The sequence below is a fragment of the Bos grunniens genome, chromosome 18, assembly GCF_055505025.1.
Source record: "Bos grunniens cultivar Pamir isolate PY7600 chromosome 18, Bosgru_T2T1.0, whole genome shotgun sequence".
NCBI lineage: Eukaryota > Metazoa > Chordata > Mammalia > Artiodactyla > Bovidae > Bos > Bos grunniens.
Window position 1 is genome coordinate 66,032,841 of NC_141182.1, and position 15,642 is coordinate 66,048,482.

Sequence of the window (15,642 nt, forward strand, 5' to 3'; positions counted from 1 at the left end):
TAAAACAGGGTGGGGTCCCAACTGAAGACCCCGTGGGGTCAGGATTCCTGAGACCAGCAGGGAGGGGGAGGGTGAGCAGGGATGCTGCAGAGGCAGGTCTCGCCCACAGCGGTGGAGTCTGAGGATCTTTCTCCAGCGGGGCTGCGCTGGTCCCCCACCCCGCCCTCCCCTGTACGAAGGTACCTCTGGAGACTGCAGCTCCTGAAACAGCGGTGCAGCCACAACTGAGGCTCCTGATCCAGAGAGGCCGGCCCCTCCGCGTCAGGCCCACAGTGAGATGCTTGGGGAGCACCGTCCTGGTTCTGCCCAGGGGCCCCGTTTCCCGGCCCGGCCCAGGGCTCCGCGGCCGCAGCTTGCCGACCTTCTTGGGGCCAGGCCCGTCCTGGGCACGCAGGGTGCTGCACGGCACCCCAGCCTCTCACTTTTAGATGCCAGGATGGACACCCGAAGTGGCCCCCAGACACTGCCCACCACCTGCGCTGAGGACCAGTCCTTTAGTCCCCAGAGGCTCTTCTGTCCCTCCACCACCGCACACGGGCTCCGCGCCTGCGCTCAGGGTGGCAGGGCCACAACAGGGCAGACAGACATCGACAAAAGCCAGGCAGGAGATGAGATCGGGAGTCCTGGCTGGTGGGATCGGGAAGCCAAGGAAGGCACACGCAGCAGGAAGGGTGAGGAGGGGAGCAAGAGCACACTGGGCATGGCCAGAGGGGCAGAGAGGAGGCTGCAGTGGCCACAGTGGGTTGGGGGGCAGCGTGTGGTCAGGGGCCACTTGGCAGGACCTCCCAGGAGGCGATGGGAGGGCTTGCGTCAGAGCCCCTCCCCGATCTCGGGGAGCTCCAATTCCCCTACCTCCAGCCTCAGCTCAGGACCAAGCTCATCCCCATTTCCCGGGGAGGTGGAGGCCTGGGTACCCACCCTGCTCCTCCTCTGGCCTCCCTGGGGCGGCTGGGGGTGCACTGATGATGGGGGGAGATGCTGACAAGCCAGGGTGGACGGGCCTGGGAGCGGCCAGGAGAGGGCCCTCCGGCTTCCACTCGGCCTCTGTGAGCTCGGCCTCTCTGATCTCCTCCACGACGTACCTCTGTTCCAGAAGAACAGGGTCTGGAGCCGGAGAGGCTGGGAGAAGGCGAAGTTGAGGACCTTGGATCTCACGGCTTTGTTGTTCAGTCGCCAAGTTGTGTCCGACTCTTTGTGACCCCATGGACTGCAGCTCGCCAGGCCTCCCTGTCCATCACCATCTCCCAGAGCTTGCTCAAACTCATGTCCATTGAGTCGGTGATGCCATCCAACCATCTCATCCTCTATTGTCCCCTTCTCCTCCTGCCTTCAATCTTTCCCAGCATCAGGGGCTTTTCCAATGAGTCAGCTCTTTTACCACAAACCTAGCAGCTTAATATAATGCAGATTTATCATCTCACAGCCTTAATTACTTCAGTGGCCTCCCCCTACAGGAACCACCCGGGGCTCTGAGGCCACGCTGACCAGTGGCAGCAGGTCACAGTCAGTGCTGCTCAGCCTAGGAGGGAGGCCCCAGGTCCTCCTGGACCTCTCTGTGGCCTGCTCCTCCCATCCTCCACGGGAACACCCTCTCATCATCCAGATTCTGAATAGAGAAATTATCCTCATGCCCAGAACAGATTCTGCCTGGACACTCCCGTCCATGGGGGGGCAGGGTTTCCCCTGGATACCCCTCCTCCATTCCCCCATCCATTCTTACATAAACTGCCCTGAGACCCTGACCCAGGCACTTCTGGTCTGAAAAAGGTCCAAAAAACCCCCACCTTTTCACTCCTCAACAAATTATTGAAACAACAACACATGATTTGTGATGGAGGAAAAATCACACACAGTCAACAGTTCCTTAGAAAAACCACGTTTATTTCTCTGTGATCAACTTCCAACCTACATCTGTATGTGTGCGTGCCTTTACATGGCTGCAGCAACGCAAATCTCTTTTATGCTCAGTTGCTAGCCATATTGTAAGTATTTTCAATACAACAACAAAATCTTTATCATTATGATTCAGCACGGCTGCACAAGTCCTGTGTCCCAGATGAACAATGCAGGGTGACAACACAAACACGACAACTCAGTGTTTTCTGTTTGCTTGGCTCAGCAACTAAAGCGATGCCTCGCGTTTCTCAGCAGCAGCCCCTTCCCTCTTGGAGGAATCCACTCAGTCTCCTCTTAGAAGAAACGTCATTGTTCATTCACAAGCAACTTCCTCACCCATCTGCCCCTGCTGAAACGAGTCCACAGCACCTGGCAGGACAGCAACATGGGAATCCACTCAAACAGTGATCTCCTGTAACTCTGCAGTCGTTGCAGGGTGTAGCAGTGTGTAGGCTTTTGCTGATACAGATAAAGCACGTAAGGGCCCCAGCCAGAAGTCTCCCTCACTGGGCTCTAGTAGGAGTCTGCCTACTGACTGGGAGGCAAACTCCCTGTCAAGGACTCCTCACTCTGATTACAGAAGAGCCTTGCGGTCCCAGGATTCCAACGTTCGGGCGGGTGGCTTCTCCAGGGGAGCGCAGGCTTTACTCCAGCGTGTGTCGTCACGTATGTGCACCGTCACACGTGGTACAGGCGGGCCCATCCATGACGACTCCACCGTGTCTATCACCGTCCTGTATTCTCCTCAGGAGTTCCCGAACCTACAGCCCAAACAGTGCGGCTCAGGAACACCTCACATCGGTCGGTTCACTGCAGGGCTCAGAGAAGTGCCTTCCCCTGCCAGGGAGGAGCCACCCCTGGAGACCCTCCTCGCACACGAAGGTGTCTGAGAGCCAGTCGGGAGAGTGCGGCCCATTTCACTAAACGCCCACGGGCTGCTCGCCGGGGTGTGAGCGCTGGTGTCGGGCGAGGGCGGAGCCTCTCCGGAATGTCTTCCCACACTGCGGACAGTGGCCGGGGCCCTCCCTGCTGTGGAGTCTCTGGTGCACCGCCAGGTGAGAGTTCTGCCGGAAGGACTTGCCGCACTCTGGGCACCGGTATGGCGTCTCCCTGGTGTGGATCCTCCTGTGCTTGGTCAGACAGGAGCTGTCCCTGAAGGCCCGGCCGCACTGATTACACTCGTAGGGCTTCTCGCCGGTGTGAGTCCTCTGGTGCCGGATGAGGCCAGCGATGTTCCGGAACAGCTTCTGGCACTGGTCGCAGCCGTAGGGCTTCTCGCCAGTGTGAATCCTCTGGTGCCGGATGAGGTACGCGCTCTCGATGAAAGTCTTCCCGCACTCTTTGCACTCGAAGGGCTTCTCCCCCGAGTGAATCTTTTGATGCACGATGAGGTGGGAATTGCGGTTGAAGGACTTCCCGCATTCTGTGCACTCAAAGGGCTTCTCTCCAGTGTGAGTCCTCTCGTGCTGGGTGAGGTATGAGCCGTCTCGGAAGGCCTTCCCACATCTGCTGCATTCATAGGGCTTCTCGCCAGTGTGGATCCTGAGGTGCACGGTGAGGTGGGAGATGTCTGTAAAAGGCTTCCCACACTCGTTACAGCGGTATGGCTTCTCCCCCGTGTGAGTCCTCTGATGGAGGATCAGGGACGAATTTCGGTTGAAGGTTTTCCCACATTCTGGACACTCATAAGGTTTCTCCCCGGTGTGAATTCTCTGGTGTTGTGTCAGAGCTGACCCGTCACTGAAGGCCTTCCCGCATTTACTGCACTTGTAGGGCTTCTCTCCTGTATGGATTCTTTGGTGCACAATTAGGTTGTAGTTCTTGCTGAAGGACTTTCCACACTCATTACAAGTGTAAGGCTTCTCCCCAGTGTGAGTTCGGTGATGCAAGACAAGAGAAGAGTTTCGCTTGAAGCACTTGCCGCACTCGGCACATTTATACTTCTCTCCAGGGCTGCTCCTCCTGCTTTCACTAAGAGATGGACTCAGGGTAAAAAGGCCCCCAAAGTCCTCGCCTTCATACAGTCTCTTCCCTCGTGTCACGGTTTTCTGTTGGCCAAGGGGGGTAAAGTGGCTGAGAGGCCTAACGCTGTCAGGGCATCTGTAAGGCGCCTCCCGGGTCTGAGTTCTTCCACACTGAGTCACTTCCACGTAATGGCCGAAGGCTTTCCCACAGGAGTCCCTGCCACCCGCTCTCTTAGCTGTGTAGCTCTTCTGACCATTATGTGAAGCTGGGTCACAATCCAGACTTTTAACATCTGAGCCACCTACACGGAAACCGTTTGTCGCAGGAACTCTCTGACCTTGTGGAAGATCTGCGCTCACGCTTAAATGCTTCCTAAACCCAGGATGTTCAGGAGCTGCCTCCCGGGCTCCTGGCTCCTCCTGAGTTAAGGCTGATCGCCTCGAACGTCCCTCTGGGTTCTCAGAGTCCCAGCTGGCCCCTGGAGTGGAAAGGCGAGGAGCCTCTCTCGTGAATGCCTCCATCTCCACGTCGCAGGACAGTCCTTCCTCAGGCACATTCCAAGCTGTCATTTTCAATCTTCTGTCCCGGGCTGGAAAGTAAAGAGTGAAAAAGACTTAAGTCCACGAAGCTGAGTCTAGAAGAGGAATGAAAAACGGTGACAGGCCAGGTGTGTGTTTGTGTCTTTTCACTTGTTTTCTTTTTGAAATTCATATATGAACAGTGAAAGTCAAGGATGGAGCCAAGAGCAAGTTCAAGAAGAACCATGTGGCATTTCCCTCTTCCCAGAGACCAGACAGGAGGAATGGTGCTGGGGGTGATGGTCACTAAGAGGACTAGTCTCAGACAAGGGAGACCAGGGGCCATGTCACCGCTCACACGGGAGCACCATCTCAGCCACTCTGTGCTTGTCCTCATGACCCCTCCCCACCAGTGGTCAGCACAGACTCCAGAGCAACACCCAACAATGGTCTTACATCAGCACTGAACAGGCAGTCCTCAACCACCTCTGTGGTCAGAGCTCTGCCTTTATGGACTGGACACAGCATGAGCCTACTTTCCTGAAACCTGACATTCCGAGATCTGTCATCAACCTCCCTGTAAAACTTCCAAGTCCACAAAGCAGTGGTTCTCAACCCCCAAAAGACACCAGGCACCATGTGGGGACAGTTCTGGTTGACACGACTGGGGAGCAGATGCTACTGGAAACTAGGGATGTTGCTGAACACCCTTGAAAACACAAGACAGCCCTTCACAACAGTGACCAGACCCGAAGGTCAACAGTGTTGCAACAGAAAAATCCTATTAGAGGAGGAAAAAATAAAGACAAACAAAAAATCCAGATTGATCCAGAAGAAGGTGGTAAGGGTAAAAGTTCAGAAAGGACACATTAGAATAGAAACTATAAAATAGGACATCACCAATAACAATAAATGTAAATGACTTTGATGGGTAAGATAAAGACACTGTGTCAGACTGCGTTAAAAAAATGTGTTTGTAACAGACACCAAAAGCAAAACAACACAGAAGACAAAACCAAAGGTTTGAGCAGACACATGCTCTCCAAACAGAGACTGTTGGTTCTTTGCTAACCAACAACAAACTTCAAAGATGACAACAGGGCTCTGTCACAGTCTACATTAACATTTTGCCTGCAAACACACAACAAGGTCAGCAAATATAACCATAGTGGGTGGGTTCAACAGGCCTCCTTCCGAAATGGAAATACAGAAAGACTGAATACAGACGTGCGTGAGAATGTAATTAGTCAGCCTGGCCACACAGCTGCATGAAGGACCACTGCCAACAATCAGAGCCAAAGGCCTCCCACAAGTGGAACATACGCTACACTGGCCATAAACCCGGCCAAAGAGCGGGTTCAACAAAGGCCAGACCGCAGTCTTTTGACTACAGATGCAGTCAAGTTAAACACCAGTAACAGGAGATGTGGGGCCTGGGTGGGAGCAGGGCTTGGGGTAGACTGGATACATGTGTATGTGCAGCTGAGTCCCTTCGCTGTTCACGTGAAGTTATTACACCACAACGCTGGTAATCAGCTATGCCCCAGTACAAAATAAAAAGTTTAAAGTTAAGGGAGAAAAAAAATACAGTAACACAATGAGCATCAAATACACAACAAAATAATTAAGTTTTTAAAAACGCTCTTTATTTGGAAGAGTGAAAACTTGTTTCTCAGTAATTCACAGATCAAATAGAAATCCTGATGAAAATTAGCAAGCACTGACTTAGAAAACAGAGAACAGAACCACCGATGATGATGACACAGCTCAAAACACGTGGCAAAGGAAGATGCAGCTAAAGTAGTTCCTCGGCAGAAGATGTTGGTCTTTAATGCTGGGCGTCTGGGGAGAGGGCTGAGCTGGGTTTTTTTATTTGTTTGTGGCCGAGCTGCACTGCTTGCACGGAGAAGGCAATGGCAGCCCATTCCAGGACTCTTGCCTGGAAAATCCCATGGACGGAGGAGCCTGGTGGGCTGCAGTCCATGGGGTCGCTAAGAGTTGGACACGACTGAGCGACTTCACTTTCACTTTTCACTTTCATGCATTGGAGAAGGCAATGGCACCCCACTCCAGTGTTCTTGCCTGGAGAATCCCAGGGACGGGGGAGCCTGGTGGCTGCCATCTATGGGGTCGCACAGAGTCGGACATGACTGAAGCGACTGAGCAGCAGCAGCAGCAGCACTGCTTGTGGATCTTAGCTCCCCAACCAGGGACTGCACCTGTGCCCTCAGCAATGACGCACAGAGTCCTAATCACCAGACCTGCAAAGAGACTGCACCTGTGCCCTCAGCAATGACGCGCAGAGTCCTAATCACCAGACCTGCAAAGGGACTGCACCTGTGCCCTCAGCAATGAAGTGCAGAGTCCTAATCACCAGACCTGCAAAGAGACTGCACCTGTGCCCTCAGCAATGAAGCGCAGAGTCCTAATCACCAGACCTGCAAAGAGACTGCACCTGTGCCCTCAGCAATGAAGCACAGAGTCCTAATCACCAGACCTGCAAAGAGACTGCACCTGTGCCCTCAGCAATGAAGCGCAGAGTCCTAATCACCAGACCTGCAAAGAGACTGCACCTGTGCCCTCAGCAATGAAGTGCAGAGTCCTAATCACCAGACCTGCAAAGAGACTGCACCTGTGCCCTCAGCAATGAAGCGCAGAGTCCTAATCACCAGACCTGCAAAGAGACTGCACCTGTGCCCTCAGCAATGAAGCACAGAGTCCTAATCACCAGACCTGCAAAGAGACTGCACCTGTGCCCTCAGCAATGAAGCGCAGAGTCCTAATCACCAGACCTGCAAAGAGACTGCACCTGTGCCCTCAGCAATGAAGCGCAGAGTCCTAATCACCAGACCTGCAAAGAGACTGCACCTGTGCCCTCAGCAATGAAGCGCAGAGTCCTAATCACCAGACCTGCAAAGAATTCCCCAATGCTTGTATTTTAAAGAGAAGGCTGAAAGGTCGTGAGATCATTGTTCAAATTTAAGAAGCTACACAGGAAACCAACAGAAGGTGGTAAGAAGGAGATAATAAAGGTAAGGCAAAAATTACAGAAGCCAAAAACAAGGAAACATCCAAGAATATGAAGAAAACCAAAAGTCTGTTACATGAAACAACTAATGAAATCATTTTTGACAAGAATAATCATTAAAAAATAAGAAGGCATACAAGGTGATATTCAGCTTTAATTAAGGGGGATTTAATTAAGAAAGAGACGAAAGTTATCAAAATGGCAACGTTGGATTTATCCCAGGAAAGCAAGGACTATGAAATATTAGAATATCTACTGATACGATTCCCCACATTTTCAGATCAACATAGAAGACACCCCCTACACCCAAGAGGAGAGTGAAAAAGTTGGCTTAAAGCTTAACATTCAGAAAACTAAGATCATGGCATCCGGTCCCATCACTTCATGGCAATTAGATAGGGAAACAGTGGCTGACTTTATTTTTGGGGGCTCCAAAATCACTTCAGATGGTGATTGCACCCATGAAATTAAAAGATGCTTACTCCTTGGAAGAAAAGTTATGATCAACCTAGACGGCATATTAAAAAGCAGAGACATTACTTGGTCAACAAAGGTCCGTCTAGTCAAGGCTATGGTTTTTCCAGCAGTCATGTATGGATGTGAGAGTTGGACTATAAAGAAAGCTGAATGCCAAAGAATTGATGCTTAGAACTGTGGTGTTGGAGAAGACTCTTGAGAGTCCCTTGGACTGCAAGGAGATCCAACCAGTCCATCCTAAAGGAAATCAGTTCTGAGTGTTCATTGGAAGGACTGATGCTGAAGCTGAAACTCCAATATTTTGGCCACCTGATGTGAAGTGCTGACTCATTTGAAAAGACCCTGATGTTGGGAAAGATTGAAGGCAGGAGGAGAAGGGGACGACAGAGGATGAGATGGTTAGATGGCATCACCGACTCAATGGACATGAGTTTGGGTAAACTCCAGGAGCTGGTGATGGACAGGGAGGCCTGGTGTGCTGTGGTTCATGGGGTTGCAAAGAGCTGGACACAACCGAGGGACTGAACTGAACTGATATGATTCCCCACATTTTCAGATCAACACAGAAGACACTCCCTACACCCCATCTCAATAAATTCAGAAAGTAATCTGAACAAATCTCACCCAGACTCATGATCAAAATGCTCTCAGATTAAAGCAACAGACCCCTTTACCGTACATCAATAAACTGATAAAGTATTTTAAGGCTGCATGTTTCCAAATTGGCCTTCTGATTAGACTGGAGCCTGGGCGTCCTACAGCTGTCCTGTGGAAACAAGAGATGGAGAGCATCTCCCTACATGTGTGAAGGGGAGGATGAGTGTGTGCACTTAAAAGAAAGAGGTAAGTCAGATATGTAAGTCATCATATATAAGATGATACCACTTAGTGAAACTTTTGACACACAAAATATTCTCGAAGTAAAAATATTAAAATGCCCTGGCAACATGCCTAACAAAGCTGTGATCATGACTGTTTTGGAAGTGTGGAAGGCAACAGGCCTTGAGGAGCAAAAGCAGTGTCCATTTTATCTATAATAAATACTTCTTTTATTGAAATGAGATTTACATATCTCTAAGCAAGTAAAAAGACAAGCTACCAAATCAGAGGAAATATTTACAATGCATGAATCTGATAAAGGACTTGTAGAAGGTATTAAAAAAATTCTGATAGCCCAATAATAACAGGACAACCCAAATTTTTTAAATAGGCAAAGGATCTGAATGGATATTTCTCCAAAGACGACCAACAGATGGCCAGTAAGCACATGAAAAGATGCTCAACATGACTGGTCATTAGGGAAATGCTAATTAAAACCACAGTGAGATGCCACTTTACACCTACCAGTGTGGCCAATATTAAAAGAAAAACAGACAATAACTGGGAGTTCCCTGGCAGTTCAGTGGTTAGGACTCAGTGCTTTAACTGCCATGGGCCTGGGTTCAATCCCTGAGGTGGTGGGAAGTGCCCTGGTGGTTACTGCAAACAGAACAAATTATCTCAAGTATATAGGAGGACATTAGAACAGACTTCAGGGCAACAGTATTAAATTAGGGTAATTAATGAAGGAACTGAACTGAATTTCATTAATTAAGGTTGTTTTTAAAATCTATTATTACCCTCATACATATCTGTGTATTGCTATTTTTGGCAGTACAATGATATAAAAATTATGTGGTAAAAAATTCATCCTCATGCTCTTCACAAATGTGGGGAGTTCTCTGTTTCCTTCACACACATACACTCTTCCTCTGACCTGACCTCAGATATTCACAACCACTTCTCTGGAGCCCCAGCATGACTAATTTCCCCTAGGCTTCTCTTCCCCATGGCCACCAAATAAGGTGGTCTTAAAGGTTTTTTACACTGAATGCTGCCCCAGCACATGCTGAGACTTCAGCTCTGTCTGGAGAACTGTTTTCTGCAATAAATCATCCTGATGTTGCTGCAGGCCACAGCAGAGGGGGTGATGGATCCCACACCTGTCACCCCAGATCACCCAAACAGCCTGGGTTGCCCCAACTGAGTTAAGTGCTTAGGACCCGCTCCCACCAAGGCACGTTCTTCCATCCCTATGTAACACACCTGGTCTGGACCCACCCACAACATTCAGGTTCCAGCAGGATCCAGTCGCACCTCCCCTAGTTCAGTTTCACTGAGGACAGTGAGTTCTGACTGTCCTATTTCTCTTAATCCAAACCTATAATCTCCCAGCTGAGCGCCGAAGAATTGATGCTTTTGAACTGTGGTGTTGGAGAAGACTCTTGAGAGTCCCTTGGGCTGCAAGGAGATCCAACCAGTCCATTCTAAAGGAGATCGGTCCTGGATGTTCTTTGGAAGGACTGATGCTAAAGCTGAAACTCCAGTCCTTGGCCACCTCATGTGAAGAGTTGACTCATTGGAAAAGACTCTGATGCTCGGAGGGATTGGGGGCAGGAGGAGAAGGGGATGATAGAGGATGAGATGGCTGGATGGCATCACCGACTCGATGGATGTGAGTTTGAGTGAACTCCGGGAGATGGTGATGGACAGGGAGGCCTGGCGTGCTGTGATTCATGGGGTCGCAAAGAGTTGGACGTGACTGAGCGACTGAACTGAACTGAACTGATAATCTCCAGCACCAGGTATCTTCCTATGTCTTTAGGTAGCTGTGCCAAGCACTTAAACACAGAAATACATTTTTAAATACAAACGCCTTTTATTGATTCTTTACATTTACTTTTTAAAATTATACGGATATTTAATATTATCCATAGAATTCTTTTCAGGATGGTAAAAGGCACATTGCAACTATCGATCTTAAAGAGTGAACATTACAGAAAAATTAAGTCAAAATGCATCATAAGCATAAATATACAAGCTAAAACTACAAAACTCTTAAAAGAAAAACACAGGCATAAATCTTCAGAAACCTAAATATAACACCAAAAGCAAAGTGACACAGGAGATGAAATGGACTAATCAAAATTAAAACTGCTTGTGCTTCAAAGAATGTTACTAAGAAAGTTAAAAACACAATCCATGAGACTGGATCAAATATGTGAAAATCATATACCTGATAAGGCACTGGTATCCAGAATAAACTATACTTACAATTCAATAATAAAAAGATCAATAACCCATTTCATAAATGGGCAAAGGGTCCACATAGTGTTACAAAGAAGATAAACAAACAGCCAATAAGCACAATGAAAAGAAGCTTAATATCACTAACCACCAGTTCAGTTCAGTTCAGTTCAGTCGCTCAGTCATGTCCAACTCTTTGCAACCCCATAAATCACAGCACGCCAGGCCTCCCTGTCCATCATCAACTCCCGGAGTTTACCCAAACTCATGTCCATCGAGTCGGTGATGCCATCCAGCCATCTCATCCTCTGTCGTCCCCTTCTCCTCCTGCCCCCAATTCCTTCCACTAACTATCGGGAATTATAAATCAAAACCACATCGAGATACCATTTCACACCCCCGAGCTACAATTAGTTCCACTCCTAGGTTATCTAAGAGAAATGAAGACATATGTCCACAAAAAAAACCCCACAAAATTTGTATGTGAATGTTCACAGAAGCATTATTCTATGAAAGCAACGTAGATGGCTATCATCTGATGGATGGATAAAAAATTTAATATATTCATACAATGGAATATTATTCATCTATAAAAATGAACCAAGTACTAACACATGTTACCATGTGGATGAACCTAGAAAACACTGTTAAGTGAAAGACGCCAGAACAACAGATTACACATTGTATGACCATCAATGTGAAATGTCTAGAATAGGCAGATTCAGAGGCGGAAATCAGGGTAGTAATTGCCTAGGCCTGAGAGGAATAGAGCAAATGGGAAGTGAGAGCTAATGCTAATGCGCATTTCCTGTCAGAGGATGATGAAAATATTCTAAAACTGGTGTTGGTAATGGATGTACAACTTAGTGAATTTACCAGAAAGCACTGAACTGTGTATCTTAAGAGGGTGTATTATATGGTATGTGAATTATACTTTAACACAATTATTAAAGAAAAAAAAAAAAAAAAAGCAGGTACTGAAACTGTTGGGAGTCAGAATTACTGGTCCAGACTCCACTTGGCATGTTTCTGGTACCTTGAAATTTAAAGCTTATGGAGAATTCCATACAATAGTGTAAAGTAAAAAATAAATAAAGTTTATGGAGAATTCCATTCCCAGGTACTCACCTCTGAAGGGCTTTTCCCCCAGTCTCTATGACCCTGCAGAAGAATTCATTTAATCCCGACGACTGGATGTTTAACATCAGCGGTTGCTAGACTGCAGCTGTCTGATGCCATCTGCATGGTTCTTGACATCTCTGTGGACCAAACATGGTAACGTTTACTTGCTCAAATGTTTACTTGTTCAAAGGATACATTCTTTAACAAAAATAAACTGTTTGCCACTAATGTTAGCCCTGTCCTAATAAAGTTACCCATCTGATTACCAATTGTGATTAACAGTCTGACTTCATTTTTGATGACTAACTGCTGACAGCTTTCAACTCCCATCCTCATCACCACCTATTGCCCCTTCTCCTTCTGCAAACTAGGCAAACAAACAAGAAAGCCTGAAAAAGGAGAGAGAGAACCAAAGTGCTTTCTCCTTGCAGTTGGCAGGAAGTTCAAACCATCCAAGCCTCAATCAATGCAAGGCCACCATCATCCCAATTCCATTCTCCAATCACTATAAAAGCCCAAAGAAAGACTTCAATCATGGTCCAGTGAGTAGGACTCTGCACTTTCAAGGACCTGGAGTTCAATCCTTAATTGATCCCACAAGCTTCTCACTAATAAATAAATAAAGCCTAGCAAGTTTTTTTGTGGTCTCTCTTGATTTTTCTGGATCACTTTAGGAAGCCTGCCCTGCTCTCACAAAATAAGTCTCATCCTGTGAGTAACACACCTTTTATCTTCTTGGGTTGTCTGTAAAATGCACAAAAGAGTGTGTCTTTATGTGTTTGGGGCTTACCTGGTGGCTCAGACCTTAAAGAATCCACCTGCAATGACACAGACGTGGGTTCCATCTCTAGGCTGGGAAGATCCCCTGGAGGAGGGCATGGCAACCCACTCCAATATTCTTGCCTGGAGAATCGCCATAGACAGAGGACTCTGGCGGGCTACAGTCCATGGGGTTGCAAAGAGTCAGAAATGACCGAGGGACTAAGCACAGCACAGCACAATATGTGTGTTTGAGGCAGGGCGAAAAGAAAGGTACGCTAATGAGGCAAAGTGTTAATAACTTGATAATCTGGATGGTTTTACAAGTGTTCATTGAACTATTCCTGCAACACTTCTGTAAGTGTAATACTTTTCAAAAAAAAAGTTGGGTAGGAGGAAGAGAAACAAGCAATAGAAGGGAGAAAAGTTACTGGCTGTGGGTTGAAAAAAACTAAAAAAGCCTGGTGTTCAAACATATTTTTACAAGCCCAAGTCCTTAAATTTTTTTTTAAATTGACAAAAGATACAGAAGTATGTCAAGGCTGTATATTGTCACCCTGTTTATTTAACTTATACGCAGAGTACATCATGTGAAATGTCGGGCTGGATGAAGCACAAGCTGGAATCAAGACTGCCAGGAGAAATATCAATAATCTCAGATAAGAAAATGACACCACCCTTATGGCAGAAAGTGAAGAGGAACTAAAGAGCCTCTTGATGAAAGTGAAAGAGGAGAGTGAAAAAGCTGGCTTAAAACTCAACATTCAAGATACTAAGATCACAGCATCTGGTTCCATCACTTCATGGAAAATAGATGGGGAAACAATGGAAACAGTGACAGACTTAATTTTCTTGGGCTCCAAAATCACTGTGGACAGTGAGTGCAGCCATGAAATTAAAAGACGCTTGCTCCTTGAAAGAAAAGCTATGATCAACCTAGACAGCATATAAAAAGCAGAGACATTACTTTGCCGACAAAGGTCCATATAGTCAAAGCTATGGTTTTTCCAGTAGTCATGTATGGATACGAGAGCTGGACTATAAAGAAAGCTGAGCACTGAAGAACTGATGCTTTTGAACTGTGGTTTTGGAGAAGACTCTTGAGAGAGTCCCTTGGACTGCAAGGAGATCCAACCAGTCCATCCTGAAGGAAATCAGTACAGAGTATTCATTGGAAGGACTGACACTGAAGCTGAAGTTCCAATACTTTAGCCATCTGATGCAAAGAAATGACTCACTGGAAAAGACCCTTATGCTGGGAAAGATAGAGGGCAGGAGGAGAAGGGGACAACAGAGGCTGAAGTGGCTGGATGGCATTACTGACTCGATGGACATGAATTTGAGCAAGCTCCTGGAGTTGGTGATGGACAGGGAAGCCTGGTGTGCTGCAGGCCATGGGGTGGCAAAGAGTCAGACACGACTGACTGAACTGAAAGGATCTTTTGGGGTAATGGTAATTTGGACAAAAGTTTGAATTACATTTGTCACAACTCATCCAGTGGTGCATTTCACTGTAAGTCAGTTTTCCCTCAAAAATGTAAAGAGCAATACTGAACTCTAACTGATGTTAAGCACAGTGAGGTGTTTGAGGGGGTAAGTAATAATGATAATCTGTCATTTATTTTGAATGTATCCCCAAAAGATTTTTGAGCAAACTCAGGGAGACAGTGAAGGACAGGGAAGCCTGGTGCCATGTAGTCCATGGGGTCGCAGTCAGACACGACTTAGCAACTGCGCAACAACACAAAATGATTGGTGGATGGTTAAAGGGTGGACAAAGGGAACAAATACAGAGCATACAGCAAGCAGAGCAGGTGTTAATGGATTAGTATGGGGACGTACGAGTAACTCAACCTCACTATATGTAGAAAAACTTACCCTAACCTACTGGGTGAAGAAGAGCTAAGGAAAGGAACCACTAAACCAAGAAAGAGGACTTCCCTGGTGGCCCAGCGGCTAAGACTTCACTCTCCCCAAGCAGGGCGCTCAGGTGTGAGCCCTGGTCAGGGAACTAGATTCCACATGCCACAACTAAGACCCAGAGCAGCCAAACAAACAAATATTACAAAAAAAAAAAAAAAAATTCAAGGAAGAGGAAAGTGAAAAGGCCACTAACAGGTGGGGAAAAGCGGTTTTCACTGAGAACCCGCAAGACCCGATTTTGCAGCTCTTAGGTGGTAAAATACAGGTGACCTGACACCTGCTGGTCCGCCGGGCGGTCGGAAACCGCACAGTCCGTGGGCGCGATGGGGCCACCTTGGCCAGACACCTACCGATGCCCACACCCGCTCGCCCGACACCTGGCAGGAGAAGGGCGGCAGACCTGGGGGTCGCCCAGCAGCCGGGCTCGGACACCTAGCAGGCAGGGGCAAAACGGTCCCTGCCGAAGGGCCGGCTGGCTCCTCACGAGCGCGGAACCGCCGGGCCATGCGATGGAAATGGCTAGGGCCTTCTCACCAGGAGAGGGGGCGTCCACACCCGCCGGGGGGCATCCTCACTTGCAGAAGGAGGGGGCGTCCTCACCCCCAGGAGAGGGGCATCTACATACACGCGGGCGTCCTCACTGCCGCCGGCCGACGCGTCGCTCTTGAGCCACTCGAGCCCAGCAGACAGCGCCCCCGCCACAGACACCCCACCCTCGAGGGGAAGCCGCGGCGCTAAAGAACGAGCGGCGCGGCGAACTCACCCCCGGTAGGTCGGCAACGCCGGCCACGGCGGCGGCCATGTTCCTGCGAATGAGCGTGCGCGCGGCGGGACCGGAAGTGCGCGTCCCGGGGCTCCGCGGACCCCGCCCGCCCCGCGTGCAGAACC

The 15,642-nt window shown here is 48.4% G+C and overlaps 1 protein-coding gene across 5 annotated transcripts; it reads right to left on the bottom strand.

The window, feature by feature from the left end:
- Positions 1 to 1,860: 1,860 nt before the first annotated feature.
- ZNF329 (zinc finger protein 329) lies at positions 1,861 to 15,568 on the bottom strand. 5 transcript variants are annotated; one of them, XM_086355042.1, is made up of 4 exons: positions 15,518 to 15,568; positions 12,863 to 13,010; positions 12,079 to 12,209; positions 1,861 to 4,450 (listed from the first exon to the last, which is right to left on the bottom strand). In XM_086355042.1, the coding sequence occupies exon 4, from the start codon at positions 4,428 to 4,430 to the stop codon at positions 2,817 to 2,819; it is 1,614 nt and encodes a 537-aa protein (XP_086211168.1). In that variant the 5' UTR covers positions 4,431 to 4,450; positions 12,079 to 12,209; positions 12,863 to 13,010; positions 15,518 to 15,568; the 3' UTR covers positions 1,861 to 2,816. The 5 variants fall into 5 exon arrangements, with proteins under 5 accessions (XP_086211168.1, XP_086211166.1, XP_086211167.1 ...); XM_086355040.1 differs by having other exon boundaries at positions 15,289 to 15,568; XM_086355041.1 differs by lacking the exon at positions 12,863 to 13,010.
- Between the last annotated feature and the right edge of the window lie 74 nt (positions 15,569 to 15,642).

What these genes read in the sequence shown, in the direction of transcription:
- ZNF329 (XM_086355041.1), bottom strand. Translation starts at nt 4,430, where the DNA reads ATGACAGCTTGGAATGTGCCTGAGGAAGGACTGTCCTGCGACGTGGAG.